Source organism: Girardinichthys multiradiatus, chromosome 20 (assembly GCF_021462225.1).
Source record: "Girardinichthys multiradiatus isolate DD_20200921_A chromosome 20, DD_fGirMul_XY1, whole genome shotgun sequence".
Lineage (NCBI taxonomy): Eukaryota > Metazoa > Chordata > Actinopteri > Cyprinodontiformes > Goodeidae > Girardinichthys > Girardinichthys multiradiatus.
Genome location: NC_061812.1, coordinates 12,405,814 through 12,429,167, shown reverse-complemented (window position 1 = coordinate 12,429,167; position 23,354 = coordinate 12,405,814). Strand labels below are relative to the sequence as shown.

The 23,354-nt window shown below is 38.9% G+C and overlaps 2 protein-coding genes across 5 annotated transcripts; one reads left to right on the top strand and one right to left on the bottom strand.

The window, feature by feature from the left end:
* Nucleotides 1-1,017: 1,017 nt before the first annotated feature.
* Nucleotides 1,018-10,277, top strand: LOC124856702 (tribbles homolog 2-like). 3 transcript variants are annotated; one of them, XM_047347456.1, is made up of 5 exons: nucleotides 1,018-1,613; nucleotides 3,081-3,194; nucleotides 4,605-4,889; nucleotides 5,005-5,297; nucleotides 8,534-10,277. In XM_047347456.1, the coding sequence occupies exons 3-5, from the start codon at nucleotides 4,617-4,619 to the stop codon at nucleotides 9,018-9,020; spliced, it is 1,053 nt and encodes a 350-aa protein (XP_047203412.1). In that variant the 5' UTR covers nucleotides 1,018-1,613; nucleotides 3,081-3,194; nucleotides 4,605-4,616; the 3' UTR covers nucleotides 9,021-10,277. The 3 variants fall into 3 exon arrangements, with proteins under 3 accessions (XP_047203412.1, XP_047203411.1, XP_047203410.1); XM_047347455.1 differs by having other exon boundaries at nucleotides 3,078-3,194; XM_047347454.1 differs by lacking the exon at nucleotides 3,081-3,194 and having other exon boundaries at nucleotides 1,020-1,613.
* Nucleotides 10,278-11,917: 1,640 nt separating this feature from the next.
* Nucleotides 11,918-21,971, bottom strand: LOC124856701 (ATR interacting protein). Of its 2 annotated transcripts, none has more exons than XM_047347451.1 (18): nucleotides 21,669-21,971; nucleotides 19,278-19,597; nucleotides 18,603-18,685; nucleotides 17,975-18,145; nucleotides 17,781-17,893; nucleotides 17,395-17,540; nucleotides 17,192-17,293; nucleotides 16,210-16,303; nucleotides 15,754-15,918; nucleotides 15,227-15,488; nucleotides 15,063-15,119; nucleotides 14,808-14,986; nucleotides 13,639-13,775; nucleotides 13,401-13,492; nucleotides 12,991-13,074; nucleotides 12,846-12,918; nucleotides 12,581-12,769; nucleotides 11,918-12,238 (listed from the first exon to the last, which is right to left on the bottom strand). In XM_047347451.1, exons 2-18 carry the CDS (start codon nucleotides 19,594-19,596, stop codon nucleotides 12,165-12,167), a joined length of 2,340 nt encoding a protein of 779 aa, XP_047203407.1. In that variant the 5' UTR covers nucleotide 19,597; nucleotides 21,669-21,971; the 3' UTR covers nucleotides 11,918-12,164. The 2 variants fall into 2 exon arrangements, with proteins under 2 accessions (XP_047203407.1, XP_047203408.1); XM_047347452.1 differs by having other exon boundaries at nucleotides 15,075-15,119.
* Nucleotides 21,972-23,354: the final 1,383 nt, after the last annotated feature.

Genomic DNA, 23,354 nt, shown 5'->3' with positions numbered 1-23,354 from the left:
GAAGATTCTGGATGTTTATTTTTTTTATGGAATTCACTGGAATTGTTTAGAGCAATTTCACCCTTGTGCAGTTATGTACATGGCAAGCATTTTTCATATATTTAAACATGATACAATTACAATAAATAGAAAGTATACACCCTTTTAATCCTATGGTTTAATGGATATTGTAGATGTGTAATATTTTTCGTGTGCACCTAATTTGTTTGCAAACTTTTCCATAAATGGCATGTGGTTTTATTTACTTCAGGTTACAGTTGGGTAACCATTTAACAACATAAGCCATAGGGGCAACAATAGCCCCTATGCCCTTTATCTATCTCTTAAACCCCACGATTAAATACTTTCTTTTTAAATCTAGGCTTTATGAATATATAAAGGATCCCTTGTACAGTTACAGATCTATAGTAAACTTTTCTGGTGCAAACAAGGTCACTGCTTCATGATAAAAGTAGCTAGGGCTGTGTTTCTCGAACAAAACAGCGCCCCTAGTGGAAAAAGGTAAGTTGCCTGACGCCAAGATTGAATGTAATCCTTGTTTAAAAATAACTTTTTAGATGCGTTTGAAAAAGTTCTCTGATAAAACACTCTTCCTGGTGTTAGTAGGCGGTATAAAACTGTCAGCGATTCTAATATTAAAATTACTACTTAAAGACAAAAATGTTGATTATGACTTTGGATGACTGGCTTTTTGGCCATGCTGTGGATGTGATAGGATTAAATGATTTCGGATACTTGAAATCCTGATTCTGAGCAGAAAATCTTATTTAAAATATAATTAATTATGTTGCCTTAGCGCGTAACATGCAGAGTTCGTTTTTTCATTATAGTTGGCCAAAACTAAAAAAGAAAAAGCTCCTCTTAAGGACACAAACACATGAGATGTTGTCTCCAGATATGTTTTGTTGTGGTTTTACTGGGGAACTTTGCGTCGTTAGATAATTTTAGACTGTGACTTATAAGTCATGATGACTCTAAGCGGAAATGTGTGAGGTATGCCCCACTCCCCTCGGATCGGCTCCGTCTGACGACCGACCTGCTGTGGATTGCAACATCGAAGCACCGCCCCTCCGGGTTGACGCCACCGCGGGAGGAAACAACGAAACCAAACAAACCCGGAGTCAGTCGGAGCCCCCAGTCCAGCTGAAAGTTCTGGAGAACCAGCAACAGGGTCAGCTGAAAGCGGTGGGGATATAGACTGACTGATTTCTGTTTTCAGTTGACAAGACAGACAGGAGGACCGGCTTTGAACGCACTTTTTCCACTTCAGCGCCGGAAGTAACAACAAAGACTCAACAAGATTCATTTTTAACTTTACAGCTGTCGATAGCTTATCTTAACCTCATTAATTTACGCCGAGCAACAAAAGTGAGCGACCAGCTAACGGACCAACGACAGGTTGCGCAACTGAAGCAGCAAGAAGAAGCAAAATCGTCATCTCCAGTTCTCCCAGTCACAATAACTGGTCCCAGTCGGAGTACAGCTTCAGGAATATAAAACTACTTCTCAGATCTGTGTTTAGCAACTCTGCAGCACGGGCAAGTGACCAAAACCATCTCCACAGTGGTTTTTACTGGGTTGACTGCAGTCCGGACCAGTCAGTCATTCTGAAGGTGAGAAACTGACCTGAGATCAGCAGAACTGAACGGAATGAGTATCAGAACCAAACAAAAACTGTGCTACTTTTTAAATGTAACTCTGATTTTTCCAACTGATCTGTTTGTTTTCTCGCAGAGATGAATCTATTATGAAAGACACGAGGAATTTACTATTTAAAAGTACACTATATTAAAGCTGCTCGAGTCTGCACTGGAAACAGAAATATATGAATTTATGCTCCGGTGACTCATAAACAGGTGGAGTTTGAGGATTAAATTCATATCCATTATTTTGACTTTGAAAACCAAATGAAAAATGCAAGTAGTCTGAAAGTCACAATTAGTGTTTTAATTCAACAAAGTGTCTGAAGTATCTGATTGGCACCTTTTCATAAAACAAACAGAAACCAAACCAGGTTTGCTTAGTTGGTTATTTTAGTGTGATAAAACAGCAAACACATATTTAATGTTTTTGTTTCTAACCTGATTTCTTCGGGGCTGCAGGATATCAGGAAAATATGTAGCATTGCTGAAAATTGTTATTACAACATGGTTTAGGATTAACCCGCATGTCTCTCCGTACCACAACACAATGTCCCCACCACTCTGGTTTTGTTTTAGCTTCTCAGCCACAAAAGATATGCATCAGGTGTGGGCATTAAAGGGCAGTTAGAGCCCATCCACCTGGCCAAATATATTGTGGATATGCAGGAATAGCATTTTTAACTGAATATTGCATCTAAGTAGATGTTTGTAATGGCAATATTGCACATGCTGACATTGTTATGAAGATTGTACTTTAACATGTTGTGCAGCTCTGCCTTCTTTCTTTGGGTTAAAAGTGGTGGTGTCCAATTCCAATTTAATATAATTTGGTTTTACAGTAAGGAAGTATCATTGGTATCCTGTGAAAAATATGTTCATAAAGCAACTTCATAAAGATGCATCAGAGTGATGGTTTGAATGAATCTCACATAAGTATTTTTAGTTGCATCACTATCTTTATTTCCTGTGGTATTTCATGCTTTTGATTCAATGTGTGTTTTTTAAACTATTTAATTAGACAGTAAAGACTGTAAAAGACCACTGATTGATATCATAGACATGAGAAAAGTTATGTGTTCAGAAATAATCCTGTTGAACTGTTCTTGATGTACTTTTTGTGCATTTTCACAAACATACAGGCTAACTTTATTAAAATCTCACTTATGAGAAATCAACTTTTATAGTCCCCACCACAAAAAAAAAAAAAAAAAAGAATTAATTAAGTGCCAAATGAGAAATCACATGGAATATCACATTTTCTTTCTGAATAACTCAGCAGTCAGATCTCTGGAAATTTCTCCGTCACTTTATTTTGAGTTGCAGTTTCACAATCAAATGTGTCAAACAAGGCCAGATTTTCTGTGTGTGTGTGTGTGTGTAAAAGTGGGTGGGTGGATGACGTTGCCACACTAACATTGTGACTCGGTGTTTCAGCAGGAGTGAAAGCATTGTTGCCCCACAGCCGGTTTCCACCTAGTGTCACCAAGGTGACCACATGTTATGAGAAACTTACTCACACACAAACACACATCCTGGAGGATGTGCTTGCATGTAGGTGTTGATTATATTTAAAGTCTTTTTAAACTATAAACTGTTTTGCTCTGATGCAACGATCTGAAAGCTGTAGTGTTTGTCAGCTTACAGGAAGTTGCATCAGGAAGCCTATAGACACCGACTGTGTAACATGTAAGCAGCAGGGATGCAGAACACAGTCAGATGTGTTACTAATACATGCTCTTACTTCATGTGAAAATGTCACTGAGGAGGTTTTGGTAATAAGATAAGGCAGAGTTACAGTTTCACCTGAAGGGGGTGCTGTTGTGCAATTTGAAGCGACTTTAATTATTTGTACCAAATTTTAAATTTGATTAAAAAAAACAAGATCTTTAGAATAGCCAATCAAGCATGTTAGCCAACACCACATTTTAAATTAAACAGTGTTTTCTAATGCATCAATAAATAAAATGCAACATCCCATAAACTTTTTCACCCAGTTGTTTTTATATTTAAAACACAAAATAGACCGGATTTATATTTGAGTCACAGTGTGAGGAGAAATATGAGCCTAATAATGAAATTGGATATTGCATGATCACCAAATAACACTCAGGTAAATATGTTTTGTATCAGTAATCACATTTCATTACATGAAGCTGAAAAAAAACTGTTTATAAAATAATAATAAAAAATGTGCATTAGCAATTAATGATGCATGAACTAGAGCATTGTTGATTTAAGTGCTTTGTAAGAAGTGTGCTGTTTTACCTTGTTTGTGTAAGAAACATAAAATAAATTATTATTAATTCAAATTAATTATTAATTTGGATGTCTTCTAACTCTGGCTGATTTTGTCCATTTCTTGTGTTATAACTGAAACATTAGGCTCATGTAGTTTTCATAACCAAAAGATACATTTATATGCACTGTAAAAAAAAAACCCACATAGCACAGTTAAACAGTATTTTACCATACTTGGTATTTTGAAACTACATTGTAATCTTTTTCAATGCATTTTACATTTTTAAAAAGAATGTGTAAAATGCATTTGGTAAGATGATTAGTTGATATCAGGGCAAGAAAGGATTTTATATTCAGTAAAAGCTTTTAGAAAGTTTACATTATGGATTTTAGAACAAACCTGTTGGTTGCTACCTCCAGTACCATCACCACAGGACAGAAAATGGGTATAGGATTTGATGTTTGACACTGTAAGGTTAAGATGATGCAATTCTCTTTATATCAAGCTTCATGGGGATTCATGGCTGGGATTAAATATTTTCCTTTTAAAAATCTTTCGATTTTTAATTCGTTAATAATTGAGTCACAATGTTCCCAAATAAAAATTTAAAAAGGCCAGTTTGTAACTAAATCACAATTATCTTTCCATACATTCTGCATTTCTATAGAGAATATGTGAAATATATGTTTAATAATAAAACTGATTTTACTTGCCATTGCCAGTAATAAACGAGGATGGGCGTGGCTACAACCAGAAATCAGCTGTGTCTGAAAAGGCTGCTGGCTGAGCCTCAAGAAAATTTACTGAAATTTAAACGAGCCCATCTGGAGACCTCCCATACTGCCAGGGTTCCATCAGCTTGCCTCACACCAACAAATCCCGCACCAAAGTCCAGCCCAAGCCAGCCCCCATCCAGAGTCGGACCATACCTCCTGTTTGAAAGCTGTGAGAGGGAGGAAACCTATAGGGCCGTGCACACAAGTACACAAAAGCAGTACACTTGTCAGGTAAGACGGACTAACATTAATAACGCCGCTTGTGGTGACAATTATGTCAATATTCTGAAAAATACAGTTGAAGGTAATATTTCGTACTATAAGCAATTGTGTGTCCTGGTTGCAGATTCTCCCTCTGCAGGGTTTCCAGGAACGGTTGGCGGCCTACGACCGCATTGGCAAACACGACAACATCTGTGGTCTGCAGGATGTGGTGGTCGGTCAAGATAACCTGTACGTCTTTCTGCCTGATCACCATGGCGACATGCATGCATTTGTGCGCAGCAGGAAGCACCTGGATGAGGAAGAGGCAGGGCGTCTGTTTGCTCAGATGCTGAATGCAGTGACATACTGCCATCACAAAGGAGTCATCCTGAGAGACCTGAAGCTGCGGCGATTCGTCTTTATGGACAAATACAGGTAAGATACAGCCCCAGGTGGCAACAACACATCCTAGGTCTGAATGAATGAAATATTCTCATTGAATACTTTGTTCTGTACAAAGTTGAATGTGCTGACAACAAAATCACACAAAAATCATCAATGGAAATCAAATTTATTAACCAATGAAGGCCTGGATTTGGAGTCATACACAAAATTAAAGTGGAAAAACACACTAGAGGATGATCCAACTTTGATGTAATGTCCTTAAAACAAGTCAAAATGAGGCTCAGTATTGTGTGTGGCCTCCACGTGCCTGTATGACCTCCCTACAACGCCTGGGCATGCTCCTGATGAGACGGACGATGATCTCCTGAGGGATCTCCTCCCAGACCTGGACTAAAGCATCCGCCAACTCCTGGACCAGTCTGTGGTGCAGCGTGACGGTGGTGGATGGAGCGAGACATGATGTCTCAGATGTGCTCAATAAGATTCAGGTCTGGGGAACAGGTGGGCCAGTCCATATCTTCAATGTCTTCATCTTGCAGGAACTGCTGACACACTCCAGCCACATGAGGTCTAGCATTGTCCTGCATTAGGAGGAACCCAGGGCCAACCGCACCAGCATATGGTCTCACAAGGGGTCTGAGGATCTCATCTCGGTACCTAATGGCAGTCAGGCTACCTCTGGCGAGCACATGGTGTGAGCACATGGTGTGAGGTGGCATTTCTTTGGAAGGCCATGCGGCCCTCCAAAGAAATGCCACCTCACACCATTACTGACCCACTGCTAAACCGGTCATGCTGAAGGATGTTGCAGGCAGCAGATCGCTCTCCACGGTGTCTCCAGACTCTGTCACGTCTGTCACATGTGCTCAGTGTGAACCTGCTTTCATCTGTGAAGAGCACAGGGTGCCAGTGGCGAATTTGCCATTGCTCGTGTTCTCTGGCAAATCCCAAGCGTCCTACACGGTGTTGGGTTGTGAGCACAACCCCCATTTGTGGATGTCGGGCCCTCATACCATCCTCATGGAGTCGGTTTCTAACCATTTGTGCAGACACATGTACATTTGTGACCTGCTGGAGGTCATTTTGCAGGTCTCTGGCAGTGCTCCTCCTGTTCTTCCTTGCACAAAGGCAGAGGTAGCGGTCCTGCTGCTGGGTTGTTGCCCTCCTAGGGCTTCCTCCACATCTCCTGGTGTACTGGCATGTCTCCTGGTAGCGCCTCCAGGCTCTGGACACTACGGTGACAGACAGAGCAAACCTTCTTGCCACAGCTCGCATTGATGTGCCATCCTGGATGAGCTGCACTACCTGAGCCACTTGTGTGGCTTGTAGAGTCCGTCTCATGCTACCACGAGTGTGAAAGCACCACCAACATTCAAAAGTGACCAAAACATCAGCCAGAAAGCAAAGGTCTGTGGTCCCCACCTGCAGAACCACTCCTTTATTGAGTGTTTCTTGCTAATCGCCAAAGATTTCCCCCTGTTGTCTATTCCATTTGTACAACAGTTGTGAAATTGATTGTCAATCAGTGTTGCTTCCAAAGTGGACGGTTTGATTTCACAGAAGTTTGATTTACTTGGAGTTATATTGTGTTGTTTAAGATTTCCCTTTATTTTTTTTGTATATATACAGGTCCTTCTCAAAATATTAGCATATTGTGATAAAGTTCATTATTTTCCATAATGTCATGATGAAAATTTAACATTCATATATTTTAGATTCATTGCACACTAACTGAAATATTTCAGGTCTTTCATTGTCTTAATATGGATGATTTTGGCATACAGCTCATGAAAACCCAAAATTCCTATCTCATAAAATTAGCATATTTCATCCGACCAATAAAAGAAAAGTGTTTTTAATACAAAAAACATCAACCTTCAAATAATCATGTACAGTTATGCACTCAATACTTGGTCAGGAATCCTTTGGCAGAAATGACTGCTTCAATGCGGCGTGGCATGGAGGCAATCAGCCTGTGGCACTGCTGAGGTCTTATGGAGGCCCAGGATGCTTCGATAGCGGCCTTTAGCTCATCCAGAGTGTTGGGTCTTGAGTCTCTCAACGTTCTCTTCACAATATCCCACAGATTCTCTATGGGGTTCAGGTCAGGAGAGTTGGCAGGCCAATTGAGCACATTGATACCATGGTCAGTAAACCATTTACCAGTGGTTTTGGCACTGTGAGCAGGTGCCAGGTCGTGCTGAAAAATGAAATCTTCATCTCCATAAAGCTTTTCAGCAGATGGAAGCATGAAGTGCTCCAAAATCTCCTGATAGCTAGCTGCATTGACCCTGCCCTTGATAAAACACAGTGGACCAACACCAGCAGCTGACACGGCACCCCAGACCATCACTGACTGTGGGTACTTGACACTGGACTTCTGGCATTTTGGCATTTCCTTCTCCCCAGTCTTCCTCCAGACTCTGGCACCTTGATTTCTGAATGACATGCAGAATTTGCTTTCATCCGAAAAAAGTACTTTGGACCACTGAGCAACAATCCAGTGCTGCTTCTCTGTAGCCCAGGTCAGGCGCTTCTGCCGCTGTTTCTGGTTCAAAAGTGGCTTGACCTGGGGAATGCGGCACCTGTAGCCCATTTCCTGCACACGCCTGTGCACGGTGGCTCTGGATGTTTCTACTCCAGACTCAGTCCACTGCTTCCGCAGGTCCTCCAAGGTCTGGAATCGGCCCTTCTCCACAATCTTCCTCAGGGTCCGGTCACCTCTTCTCGTTGTGTAGCGTTTTCTGCCACACTTTTTCCTTCCCACAGACTTCCCACAGAGGTGCCTTGATACAGCATTCTGGGAACAGCCTATTCGTTCAGAAATTTCTTTCTGTGTCTTACCCTCTTGCTTGAGGGTGTCAATAGTGGCCTTCTGGACAGCAGTCAGGTCGGCAGTCTTACCCATGATTGGGGTTTTGAGTGATGAACCAGGCTGGGAGTTTTAAAGGCCTCAGGAATCTTTTGCAGATGTTTAGAGTTAACTCGTTGATTCAGATGATTAGGTTCATAGCTCGTTTAGAGACCCTTTTAATGATATGCTAATTTTGTGAGATAGGAATTTTGGGTTTTCATGAGCTGTATGCCAAAATCATCCGTATTAAGACAATAAAAGACCTGAAATATTTCAGTTAGTGTGCAATGAATCTAAAATATATGAATGTTAAATTTTCATCGTGACATTATGGAAAATAATGAACTTTATCACAATATGCTAATATTTTGAGAAGGACCTGTATATATATATATATATTTTTTTTCTGCAGGACTCGTCTTGCCCTGCTCGGCCTAAACGACAGCGTAGTCCTGCACGGCAATCTCGATGACGACTCTCTGAAAGACAGACACGGCTGTCCTGCCTACGTTGGCCCTGAGCTGCTGACCAACGGCAACGGGTCATATTCAGGTCGCGCTGCAGACATCTGGAGCCTGGGTGTGTCTCTGTACACCATGCTGATTGGGCGGTACCCTTTTCAGGACATGCAGCCAGCTGCTCTGTTTGCCAAGATCCGCCGTGGAGTGTTCAGCCTCCCCAACAGCCTGTCGCCACAGGCAAAGTGTCTGATAAGCTGCATGCTGAGGAAGGAGCCTGTTGAGAGACTAAAAGCATCTGAACTGCTCATGCACCCATGGCTGACCAATCCTTGCATGCAACACCACAACGTGCGCAAGGCACATCACAACCAAATTACGATGCAGAACAAACGGGAGGAGGAAGACCAAGTGGTGCCAACATGGACTGAGAAACAATAAAACTTCTATAGACACACTATACCTTTATACATGTGAGAACCTACAGTGAATTTCTCTTTTTATAAATGTATACATACATAAAGTGATAAACGCTACCAATGGTATGATCCTGGATTACTTGAACCACAAGTGCCTTCGTCTGTGTAGTTGTCTCAGTTTACACCTCTTTCAGACCGATTGGTCCCACATGACAACTCATCTAAAGACTTAAACCTGCTGTTTCTCTCTCTGATTATATGTGCTGCAGCTAAGCTCCCATAAGTAACGCTTTGTATTAGTTCTAACAGCATATAAGGGGTTTCAGCTTATGCAGTGTGGAAACCTTTATTTTTTTAGGTTGCCCAGTTAATCTGCTGTTGGCAGATTTTTCAAAGTCTGGAAAATGGATAAACAAGGTATTTGCAAAGGGAAGCCTGGTTTTGCCCTTCCACGACGAATATTTACATTTAATAAGATCTTTCTATGTATGTAACGAAATCTTGTCGAACTTAGCCTATTGGAAATTCGGCTCAACACACAGACTGGTCGGTAAAACTTAAAAAAGGTAGGCTTCATTTCTAAACATTTAATGTTGAGCTTGTTAATGTGCTCAAGTTTCTTTTGCCGATACTTAAAACGAGCTTCAGTCACCATTTGCTGCTGTATTGATGTTAGTTGAAGGTGTTGAAAATCACCTGAACGCACCACAGAATTTCAACCAGAGTCTCTGCAGAGGGCAGAACTTCCTTCAAGTGTTTACATTATGAATCCTGGTGGGGTCCATTGTGTTTTTAGTTTTCCAATAATGTTACTTTTGATTTTGTTTTCAGTTAAAAAGATGAAAACTGCATTAGATAATCACTGCAAAATTCTTCTTTAGTAGCACAAAAAAGATGGTTCTGAAGTTCAGTAAAAAACATTTTTTAGATCAGATTTAATCAGAACACATCAATATAAATAAAAAGAAATGTTTTCTCAAAGCATCAGTATCAAACGTTTTGGGGCATTTTTATAGTGCAAATTGCATGACCAACCTCGAGTAGATTGGGATTTAATCCCATCTCAGAATAATGGTGATAAATTATAAGCACTTAAAATGAAAAACAAATGACGATTTTAAAGTAACTGGAGAATTATTCCTTACTCAATGTATGTTTTACTTGTGAGTGATGGTAAAAATCACTACCCAACTAGCATTAAGTTTTCAAACTGGATGGCTTTTATTGTACAGCGCAATTCTGATTTTAGTTGTGACACAATAAAGGCTTTTAAAAGATATTCTGGTCCCAAATGGGACTTTTTTTGGATAATTTTGTTCAATACTGCTGTTTTGTTACGTACATGTAAACATCTCGTTTCTTTCATTTTTGTAAAACTTGGGTATGGGCCATTTATAGGTATCAAGGTATAAGTTTTTAAAAAGTCAGTTTTAGGAATGTCATTGTTTCTATAGCTCTAAGTCCTTTTAAGAAAGATACCAGAGAAAGTCCCAGTGACCAGCATTTTCTGCAGGGTTGCAGAGATGTAAGTAATGCTGCGCTGCTCGTCCCTTATCACCTTGTGCTGCAAGTCAGCTGGCTGAAAAAAAAGAACAGCCACAAAACTTTTTCCTTGCTTAGAAATACAAATGTAGCTGTTTGCAAATATTTTAGATCATGAAAGACAGTCATGATGTGGAAACTAGAAGCACATATAAAAATGATACAGTTGTTAAGCTACAAGCCACAGCTCTACTAAACATCAGTCTTCAGGCTGGATACCCAAGCAGACAGCCCAAATAATATCAGCGTGCTATATGCCCAGAGTTACTCTTTAACATAAGACATACAACTCTACATAAAAATGCTTGGAAATTACTAGAAATGGGGCTGATCCAACGCAATATCAAGCCAAGGTCACAGATCAGTCTTATGTTTCTAAAGATCTTTTAGTTGATTTTACTATGATAATCAAAACTAACACCCCAAAACAAAAATAGTCATACACATAAATAAAATATACACGGTAATCTCCTCAACTGCATATAAACAGATGATTTAAATAGATTTTCTCAATTTGGCACAGCTTTAAACATACAGGTAAAGCTTGTTGTAGAAGCCAGTGGACAGTCTGCTGCAGTGAGCACTATAATGCTCACCATAAAAATATGTACAGTGTGTTTTTCACAAACATTTATAGCAGTGGAAGTTATGCTGGGTTGTTAATTACAGTAATAACTAAGGAGGAAACTTTGGAGCTGCACAGACATCAAGAAAGCTTATCCTAGATCACAGCATGTTGCTTTCAGTTATTATGACCTCTATCTGCCATGGTCCTTGAAGGATTTGGAAATATTGGCAGCCTGTTGGAAGATTTTAAAAAATGTAGGAATATTTAGAATTTTGAAAATATAAAAAGACTGTTAACCATGCTTATAGTGCTAATTACTAACAAAAATGAGTTTAATGTCCCTATCCTGTTTCTGGATTTGCTTAATCTCTCAAAAACAGACAGTGTAATGTCCCCTCTGGTCATGAATAACTAACGACAGCTAAGGGAAAAACAATTTTTTACGTTATAAAGTAATGTTATTGCTTGATATGCAACCTTAAAAAATCTGGAATTTAATTTGACCATTTTCAAAATCAGGAAAAGTTTTTGTCAAGTAAAAATCTGAAATTTCTAAAAAAACAAATAGTTCGACAGTAATTCATAAGAAAGGATCGAGCAACGATGGTTAAAGTAGTTGCGTCAATGAAATCTTCATTATGAGGAAATCCAAATAAACATTTTCTGTTTGTGACAGTTGTACACAATGCATTCATAAAACGTCTGGTTAGAAGAATGAATCAGGATTGATTATTTCAGCCCCTTAAAGTCAGCTCACCTCTGAAGTAAAAGTGACAAAAAACAGGTGACAATGGTTCTGAAACCTTTAGTTCATTCACCTTATTTTTTATTGAATCCGTCAAAAAGGAGAATGATTCCTTCATCCCAGTCTGATCCTTCAGTCAAAGCTCAGCTCTGACCCATCATTTTTGTGTAATGTTCACTTCAGACAAGCGTTTAACAGAAAGCCTCTGTTCTGTCCTAATCTTAGTCTGAATTATTTTAACAGTCTGTTAGCAGTGCTTCATATTTGCTGAAGGAGTCACCAACAGACTCGGACTGAACAGTAGCAGCAGGTTATGAGGCGGTGTCAGTTTCCATATCATCAGTGTCATCACCGTAAGAGCGGCATATCTCCTCCAAGGCCAGCTCTGACAAACACAGAAACAATCCAGGTAAGGTCCAAACAGCCATTACTCTGCTGTGTGAAACGGACACTCAATGAAAAACTGGTCATATGAGGATTTTCAAATATAAGTCGATGTATTTTTAATGATTATCAACCAAAGACAAACATTCAGCGGTGCTCATTTCCTAAACATTAACTTGGACATAAATAAGCAGCTATCCAATTCCATAATAAACAGAGAAGCCTCTTTGAAATGCCACCCAGTGATCAACAAAATATTCAACTTCTGCTAGGTTGGTCCAACAATCCGAGGATAAATTCCTCTGTAAAGATCTAAGATCATTCAGGTTTTGTGTACCAGTACCTTCACTGTCACTCAGCTCGGGGATCTTGTTCAATGTTTCACGTACAGCAGGGATCATCTGGTCATACATGTGCAACACCGGCCTGCAACTTTCAGAGAAGCTCCTGTGATGCAGCAGCAGCCAGTGAAGCAGCAGCAGAGCCTCTCTGAGGAGTGATGCTGCGCCGCTCCAATAAGGAAAGCAGGATGCTAAAGGAAAAAACACAAAGCCTGTAAGGATTCATTGTGCGTTTAAGAGAATCTCCTTTTTATTTGCCCAACTTACCAGATGTTTGCTCTTGAGAGCCGCGAAGATCCAACCATTGACGATGGAAAATGATCACAACTGCCTGAACCAACTTTGAAGAAAAAGAAAAATGTGTAGGAAAAACATTCGATAAGAAACAGAGCTCAGGGTGAGACTAGTTTACCTCAGTATAACACTGGCAGGGGCTCTGGTTGTTGTTTGGCCAGCTCTCGGTCCTCTGAGTCACTCTGCTCAACAAACGTACAACCTGGGGCACAACAGCAAAAATATAATGAGTGCCAAACATCAACTGGAGTTTCAGCAGGGTTCCTACACATTTTTCACATAAAAAATCGTTACTTTTCCAGAGCTCTCTGTCCTTTCTTCAGTTAATTTTCAAAGTGTTATTTTCATATAAGACCGGCACACATTTGGCAGATGCCATTATGACCGATGCTTTTATAGGTGTCAGACCTTTCATTTGGTACCAAGAGAAAAAGGTTTTTCCAAAGAGTTTCCAAAACGATACTGTATATGTTACCAGTAAGACAATATCTACTTGTAAATTCTTCCCACATGCATATATGGAAATACCTGCAGGTCCAGCAAAATCAAATCTGCATGTGTTGCTTGGTTGTCTGGTCTGGTCCTGATCAAATGGAACAACTTAAGAAAAATACAAGTATCTGCCGCAGAATGGAGAAGAAAGAGAAAAATCTAACAGTTGTTTTTATAACGTGAAACCACAACAACAGTGGTGTGTAAGTGCCATTAAATTACATCAGAGTTTATGTTGGTGGAGTATTTTGCTTAAATGGGGGAAGAGTCTCACCGTGCTGGGAACAGAGCTGCTTGGCCAGTGTCGGATGGTCAGCCATGGCTGTGAGAACAGAGACGCACTCTGAAACTGTCTGTACCCTGGTGTCTTGTGATAAACACAGACATACCACCTGCAACACACACTGCAGCCTGAGGAAAGAAAAGAAACAATATACCTCACAGAAGCACAATATAAATATAGCAAGTTCATAGGAAACCAAATAAATATGCATGACTGAGTAGTTTAAAGTAATGATGCACTGAGAAGTTAGCTGGTAAAGAGAACTGGATGATTTTAGCTTGATCAGTCCTGACTGGTTATTAGTGAGTCAGAAACTGAAAAATCGGATCTTATTCTGATTCAGTGAAGAGTGCCACCATGCTGGGAAATGAGCTGCGGTGGATGGATAGATACCTTTTTTTTTTTTTTTTGCATACTCTAGTTTTTCTCCATACCTTCCAGACAGCGTAGGAACCATGTGAACTTCAGAGGCTCCCCTCTAACTGTTTTTCATGTTTCATCATTAGTTACATTAACTTGGCCAAGGAGAACCTTTGGGGCCTCCAAGTATTCAGAAAAAGCAAAGCATACAGTTTTTGCATTTCTAGAGTTTATATTTAAACTTAATTCACTTAATACTTGTTTTGATATTTTATTCCGGTTCATTAAATTACTTTAAGTATACAAATCTTTCTTGTCACAAATTCACAGATCTGCTGCCTCCGCTTTAGGACTGATAGAGAATTTGTTCTCTAAAACACGTTCATCTCTGGAACGCAGAGCCAGTTTCTTTCTGGAGCAATTTGATGCTTGGATAATCCCATTAGAAGTTTATAAAGTAATGATATACTCAACTCATCTAGGCTTACTACATAATCTTTATCTATTCTCTCATTATTCTAGCAATCAGCAAATAAAAATACATTCGGTAACCCTGACTGATCTACAACAGGAAACATTTGGTCTGATTTAATGTTGAACTGTGAGAAAAATAAGGTTAGGTGTTTTTTGTGCATGTAAACACCTGGTTTTAACGGTACCTTGCATCACATAGGGGAAAATAAGCCATCTAAGGCAAGGTTTAATTTAGGATGTTAATATGAATGACAGTGTTTCATAACTATAGTTGAATCTCTGCACTGGGGTTAATTCTAGACAAAAAACAGCTGATGTTAACGTACCTGTCAGAATGAGTGGGTGGCGTCCTTTTTATGAGGATGCAAACAGTCTTCAAAGCGTTAAGGATGAGCTTCTCTTTTTGAGCGCCATTACCACCGAGACGTACGTCACACAACCGGAGTAGTGACTGCAGCAAGGCATTCTGGGAGCAAAGACCCATGTGTGTATCAGGGTGATAATTCTACAAACAGATGAGAGACAAATCAATGCCATATTAAAGAAAAGCAACTTATGTATAACTTTAAGCTCAATTTTACATTTTCATGTACATTGCCTGTAGTCAGGTTTCTCCTCAACAACACTGCTTTCACCACCTGAAGAGCAGTACAAAAATTAACATAGAAAACTGAAAAAGACCTTTAATATAAAAAAAAACCTAAATCTGCCTATATGTTTTTCCCATCCACACTTCTTTCATCACCTCATCACTTTGGGCCAAAAGTAGGTAAAGAAGCTTGAGTGCAGTCAAACCAGTTTCCTCCACACTGAAACCTGTGACACCAGCCTCATCCAGTCTCCCCAGAACAGGAGACACAGTTTGGCATGGTGGGAGTGACCTGGTCGTGGTAGAGTCTGACCCACGAACGCCAGAGGCGGAGGAGCGAAGGGAGTCCAAAGTACAACAGAGCTGAGAAAGATGAAGATCTAACAAAGGGAGGAGGAAGACTGCTCCAGGACATGACCTGCAAAAAAGACTTTTCATTTCATACTTAAACAAATGTCTAAAAATATGAAAAACAGAAAAATGCTGTTATTTAAACCAAATGGTTAAAAAGAACAACTACATAGATATGGAGTAATTTTGTAGCAGAGTATATTTTTAAAAACAGCTACATCACAACAGCTGTGCCAATGCTGCTTTTACAACATTTGACCACAAGAGGACTCTGCTGCCCACAAAGCATGGTTTAGTAGAGCCTTTTGAAAGGTCCAAGTCTGCCAGACTACCTGTTATTTCTGTTGCCGACTGTTGTTGTTGTTTGACTCTGACTCAGCACGTTGAATCCGGTTGCAGCCAGACTTTGGACCAAACTCAGAGAAGCTCTGGGGGCTCCAACAGCGCTGGCACCATCTAGGGAATCAGAGTGGAGCTGAGGACCAGTCGACAGCTGACTGAACACACAGCGACATGAAACAACAAATCATCAGTTTTACTTAGACACAGTTACCTAAAAATGAGTGTGAAGGATACGTTCTCATGCATGCGGACTTTAACCTGAGTTTCAATTGTCATTTCTGGGCCAATATGGTTATGAATTCGTAATTCAGAACTTATTGTGAAACACTAAACATTTGAATCTGCTCTTTTCCCTCTGAAGCTGTTGCTGCCTGGGCCTTCTCTAAAGCTTCCACAACTTTGTAAAGGTGGAAGTTAGATTCTTTGTTAATGATTAAGATGTTTACCTGAATTCAGCCACACTCATCGACAGCAGGTGGGAGAGGCCGAGGTTGCTAGGAAGTAATGGCTGCTGCAACAGCACCCCAAGCAAGACGCCACCTAGAGGACAAAACAGTAATGGTAATTAATTTCAAAGAGTGAAACTCATATAGATTTATTACACGCAGAGTGATGTATATTAAGCATTTTAGTTACACTGGATTACAGCTAATGAAACCCAAATTTCAGTTTCTCCGAAAATTTGATTACATTGGATCATCATACAGAGATATCTGAATAAAGCATAAATCCCTCTGTGTGTAATCATATCTGATATGTACACAGAATATGCTGAACTGAATCACAAACTGTTAATGATATTTCAGTTCATTAAAAGAGATACTATACTACACAATACATAACACTCAGCTTTCATATGTTGATTCTGCTCCAATAAATAGTATAGTATGGTTTTAGCTGACACAGATCTTCCCTGCTTTATTTTAGATGAGGCATTATCAGAACATTACAGTCCCTTCCATAACCCACTTAACCTTGAGTTGGAGTTATTCTGTCCTGCGGAAACTCTGATAGGTACAATTATATTTGTCCCAATCAACTAAAACGGAAAGACTTCAGTGTCCTGAATGACATTAATCAAAGAGTAAACAGGGACACAATCATCATACTGACATAGACCATGAAAGACTTATATGTAGAGTTATTTTGCTCTTCAATTCAGCCTCTGTATCAACTCGGATCAGTATCAAGGACTAAAAATAAACCTGATCAGGACATTCCACACTAATAGTTAAATTATGCACGACAAATTCTTCTGGTCTATTTTCAGAACTAAAGGACATTTATGACAGTCCCCTTAGATGCAAACATAATCAGTTGCTTATAATTTCTCATCACTTTCTGCACAAGTAGCCCAGCTGTGTCGCATGAAGAAACGGCAACACTCTCTCAGGAGTCCCTTAGAAGCAGCTTTGCAAAGTAACATACCTGTGTGGTGCATCTGTGCAGGTCTGATGGACAGGAAGGGGTCTGGATGAGATGTTTCCTGTCCATCACCAGATCTGCTGTTAGATACTCCTCTGTCTGCTGCTGCAGCACACACACACACAGAGTTTAACTGTAACTAAAGATAAGGCAAACGTGCCCTGTTTCAGGATCTTCATGAGTTCCCCAATGATCTTAGGACTCACCATCTCTCAGAGTTTTCACTGGTGTCATTCGGGATGAAATCTGGGCTCCAAACACCTCCTTGGTGATGAAACCGTTTCCTCCTGGAGAGGAGGAGGAGCTGCCACTCATTTGATGCATCTGGTTGAGAGTGCCAAGTACTTTAGGACTAAAAAATAAAAAACAAGCAGTCAATCTCATTAAGGGTGAGCAGAAAACTAAGCTGTTAATATGTTACATGATGATCAATAAGAAATTCGGAGCTGGAGTTCACCAAAAAACATTTAAGATGGCTGCAATTTAATGACTGATTAGAAAGAAATGAACAAGAAAAAAGTATTATATGCAGCTACGTAACATAACACATTTCACAAAAAAATATGCTGCTGTTAATGTGGTAGATGCCTACCTATTCCTAGCCAGAGGAGAGGCTGTCTTGTTTTTGTCTGAAGTGAGAAGTTTGGTCTTCATCTCATTGATTTCTGCTTCTTTAAACTGAAGCTCAGACTGCAGAGACTGAACCTGTGCAGAGAAAACATGTCAGAGTTGCGGTGAAGGTTGATCAGCTCAGTGTATGTGTGTTCATGTCCTTAACATCTTTACCTTCCTGTTGAGCTCCTTCTCTCGGTCACTCTGCTCCTTCTGCCTCTGAGTCTCCAGCAGAATCTGGTTCTGTCTCTGCGCTTCCTTCTCTTGTTGAGCTGATTTCAGAGAGTCCCTCAGGACACGGATCTCACCACTCTTCAACAGAATCTCCTCTTCCACCTCCTTTAACTAATAACATACACACAACCCAGATTTAAAAAAGACGGAGTGTAAAACACAAAACACCTACATTCTTAAACTGCTCAGGTGTTTAGACACATACTCAGAAAGTAGTAAACAGGTGCTACATTATAGAATCATTTTGCAGATTTGATTCAAATTAACCTTATGGGGTTACAGTGTTTTAAAAGCCTGCAATCTATGCAAATATTTTGATTTAGCTTTGCTATAATTTTTAAGGATATATTTTAACATATTACGCAAATAGGAAAAACGTGAAGATATAATTGTAAATATTAAAAGTAACAGTGGGAGAACCAAAAAGAAAGGCTGATAGAAGTCCGGCGAACATTATATTTGAATTCACTTATGCAACAGTTACTTTCTTGAAACCTGGTTTGAACAAAATAACACGATGGACAAGATGTTCTTGCATCAGACATTTTGTAAAATCAGTTAGTCTCACCTTCCTCTTAAGCTCTGCCTGCTGTGCCTCCAGGAGTCTATAGGAGTCCTCTCTGTCTGACCCAAACTGCTGCTGAATGTTACCTGAACACAATAAAAAAAACAAAAAACAAATACTGCTTCACACACTGCTACAACACAAACTATTACAGACTAAACTTTACTGACTTGGATACCTTTGTCTTTATGAACACTGCATGTTTTGGTGGAGGTCTAAACAACCTCTATTATACCGTTAAACTTTGATTTGTAGAATAATAAAATACTAATAGGCCTTCTGTCCTCTTTAAACCTTACTTTTAGACCCTTTGTGTATTTTTCTTTGCAATCTCTGCTTAGCTTTTGTTACCTTGAAAAGTCTCTTATTACTGTTGCTACCAGGTTAGTTTTATTAAACACTTAGATATGATTACCTTTATGACACATTGTGAGACTAAAACAACAGAGCTTTGCCAGTGTCATCAAAAAGGCAGCCAACTGAGATCAGAATTGCTGAGAGGTGCAAACTTTATAGTGAGTGTCTAAGTGTTGACAGTCAAAACTGCAAAATTATTATAGAAAAACGTAAAATAGGAGGAAATGAAACAGCTAAAGGTGGAGTTAAATATTTCAATTAATTAGGTTAATTCTTGTAACTTTAATTGAGATACATAAATTGTATTTGCCTTTAACTCACCAAAATGTTCCCTGCTGTGTTTTCCAGCATTTCCTCTGTATATCTCAGACTTGTTCTCTTTGCTCTGGTTGGTTGCAGAATTGTTTTGCCCCAGAGAGGATGGCAAGGTGGAGCCAAGGGCTTGGTTCTTGGGTTTGGATACTGGTTTAGACGCCGGCGCTGGTACTGCCGAAGTGAAGGCCTGCGAGGCGAGGACGTCTATTTCATCCAAGTCATCCTGGGTGAATTCCTCATCATCTCCAAAAGGGTCATCGAAGGCAACTGCTGTCACAACATCCTGGTTTAGGCCTCGGAGACGCTTTGTGGGTGGGCAATTCATGCTGTGAGGAGCAAAGGAGCAGATGGGATGACCAACTGGAGTCTCACTAAGACTTTTAAATATCATCATCTGTTGGTTGGCTTGCTAGTGCTGTAATAATAATAGGAATGTGAAAGAAATGTGCACCATTTTGCACTATATGCAAGAAGTATCATATTATTGAAAATATGCAAGTTCCTATTAGGAAATAATAACAATAAATCACAATTTCCAGTGTGCAACATCACAATCATAAACAGGTGCTTGGATGCAATATTTAGTAGGATACCGTGCTTCATATGCCGGGAATTTAGTCAGTTGAATGGACTCCAACTGTCCTTTATGGTCACACCTGATGTTTACCTGCTGTAATATTGAAGAACGAAAGGTGTCATGCAAATGTGGGTTAATAGTAATCGATATCATCATTGCAATTCTCACCAAAAGTACCGCAATTACATGTTTTTCTGATATTGTGTAGCGCTAAATAATAATAGTTAATTGCATGAACGCGGTTACTTAGCTGCATTCATGCTGTTGAGAACAGCAGCAAATTGAAATGTAGTAATGGGAAAGAAATGATATCATATGTTGTACCACAGTTTGATTAATTTGTGTAAAACTTGGTAATTGGTCCATCATCATCACTGTTGCCTCCGAGATCAGAAATTCAGGTTGTTGACAACATTGTTTCTCCGTAAACAAATGTTTCATGATGAGCATAATTTTTGCATAAGGTAACGTAAAAGGAGTTTAGTGGTTAAAATTTACCACACCAATAAGCCACCATCTAACAAGATAAACCTTGAAAAGACCCTTCATATTCAGGGGAAAAAACAAGTTTGTCACAGAATAATAGAGAGGAAACTATGTCCAGTCCTTTATTTATTTATTATTTCTTTTTTATGACACACCATCTGTGCACAAAGCCTCATGCCATTTCCATTAATTCAACATGCAAGATCTTTTGTACTTTTTCTTACAGAATAATAAAGAATAAAACATATCAGAACCAGTCTCTAACCAAGGGTTAAATATTCACATATTTATTGAGTTTTTCTTATTTTGCAAATGATCTTTCTTTCAAAATACAAAAGATATTGAAGCACCAACCTTGAAGCATCCAACAAAGTATCAATAGATAAAAAGAGATATTTTATATTGCAAGTCACATGCTGAATACAACAATTCACATTTAAAGTTGTGTATTCCATCAAAGATTAGACATAATTTATATCTTCAGTTTATGATTTAACAATAATGTTTCATTTAAAAAAGAAAGCAAGCTTAATGTGCTTTGCTTTCATAGCATGATATTTTTGTTGCCTGTTATTAATGCTGAAAATATAATATGCTGCATTTATTAATAAACTTGACCTATTGGCTGACAAAAAGGGCAATTATCAATCAATAATCTGACATTTATAACCACTAAAGAGCATTCATCGAAGATCCCTTGTTAAACATTACATAGCAATATCTAAAAATAACTGATGACATTTTTTTGTCATATGTTTTAAAGTTTCAGTGAATAACGGAACTACATAAATAACATAATCTTGGTATCATTTCAACATTATTTTATCGCTCTTTTAGATTAAATTATTTTGACGTGAAACTCCTTTGAAATGTTGCTACCTTAGCTATTGAAAAGCATACAATTTTTACTTTGAGGAAAACACATAACATCAACTGTGAAAGGTCCAAACTATTTTTTATAGTGGCTATTTTCCATAGAGGTTAGGTCAAATTGAAATTAAACACGTTCAATTCATACTGAAGACCAACACTTAAAACTTGTTAATATTAACATGGACCTTACTTAAAGCGCCTCAGCTCAACTTTCTGGTAAGAAAAGCTAAAAGTCAAAGGTAAACATTTAATAGTTATCTTAGTGTTGGCTGCTTAACATTAGTTGTCTTCAGCCAAATAAAAATCCACAGGTGTGTCATTTTAAGCTAAAAAAGATGCGACGTCAGAATGAAGCAGCTGTCTACAGCCTAATGCGATTTACTCACATTTGCTTTAAGTTTAAAGAATGTCAAAAAACACGAACTTAACACCTTATTACAAGCCGTGTTATGATTCGTTACCTCGTCTATTGGTGTCACTACTGCTGCTTTTGTAGCTCCTTGGAAGCTATCTATCGTGGTTCCAATGGGAGGTTAGCCTGCTAAGCTAACAGAGCTAACTCTGTCACAAAAGCATGTAAATATCTTGTAACATGTAGTTAAAAAAAGATGCTTCTGTAGCCAGCAGTCTTTCACAACTGTTGCTCAACTAGGTTCCACTAAAAATACATTACTAAAATAGTAAAACTGAAGACAAATAACAAGAAGTCACGGTAGAGCGACTTTACTACCCGCCCCGCTACTTCCACAAATCTAACCAATCACAACACAGCTTGGACAATCTGACCAATCATTGACATCCCTTCACTTGCATTGACCCTCTACAAGGGCCGAACGAGGGCAAACTGTATTAAACGCGAACATTGTAGAATTGAATTGAAATTACAAGGTAGACTAGACCAGCTAGATAATAATAAAAAAATCTGCCAAATAGCAAGTTAAAGCCCAGTGATGAGCTCACTATTAGTTTAATTATTAAGAAACCCCATTGTCCATAATCACACTCTTTGATGTGGCTCTAAAGCATAATATATAGACAGCAAACCCATTTACAAATGATAAACAATAAACAAATCTAAAAAAAGTAACTGTCAGAAAAGCTTCAACTTGAGGTTTTCCTATAAATAATATCATCTCCACAATTAACTGTCAAAAAATCAAACCCAATTTTTATGTGGAAGCACCAAGACACTCCTACACAAGTGAATTGTAGCCTAGATACTTTAGTCACCATACTCGAGTTCACAGTCTGTATCGTGTCCTGAATGTGATTATCACCAGAATAAAAGATGGACTCATTAGAATAAAAACCGGGTGCTGAAAGATGGCACTGATGGCATAACACAGTGTTTTCTCCCTTGTGTTTTACATAATTTTGTGTTTGTATTTCAAGGGGGACTTTTGTCATTATGTCTAGGTTCTTATCTATGTATGTTAAGATCAACCTGTGAAGGGACAAGCAGTTGGAAACTAGCCATCGGTTATAATCTGGCATATTTACAAATACTGTGCATTTTGTCATTAATATGCACTGTCCCTGTTTAAATAAATAAACCTGAAAAAACAATTATACATGAATTGTGTTACAATTTATTTACAATTTATTTATCAGTGTAACATCTTGTTTAAAAGGCCTTTTAACTTTGAATAATTACATGAGATTAGGTAGCTCAGCATATTGGATTGTTGCTATTTAATGGAAAGACAATGTTGCTAAAATAGATTTTATTATTTAATATTTAAAACGGCATGTAATTTCAAGTGAATGTATGTAAGTATAAAACTCAGCATGTACATTTGCCTCATATTCAGCCTTCGTGTGGCTTCTCAGCAACAGCAAGTATGTTTTCCATTTTTAGCCACAGACAGGTCTGTGTGTCGCAGTTGAGGCTCTACAGTATGTGTGTGTGTGTGTGTGTGTGTGACTCGTAAGAACACGTGCTCAATCTCCATCTCTCCTTCTCTCCGCCTCCGCACTTCAGTACAAAAATGGCAGAGCTCATCTGCAGGCATCCAGATGCACCCGTCATCTTCCTCATCATCGCGATCATCAGCAGCAAGACATGCATTCATTACTATCAACATCTGTTCTTCCACAGTTTCACCAGTAATGCTCATATTCTGCATCGGTGCACAAAAAGAAAGCTG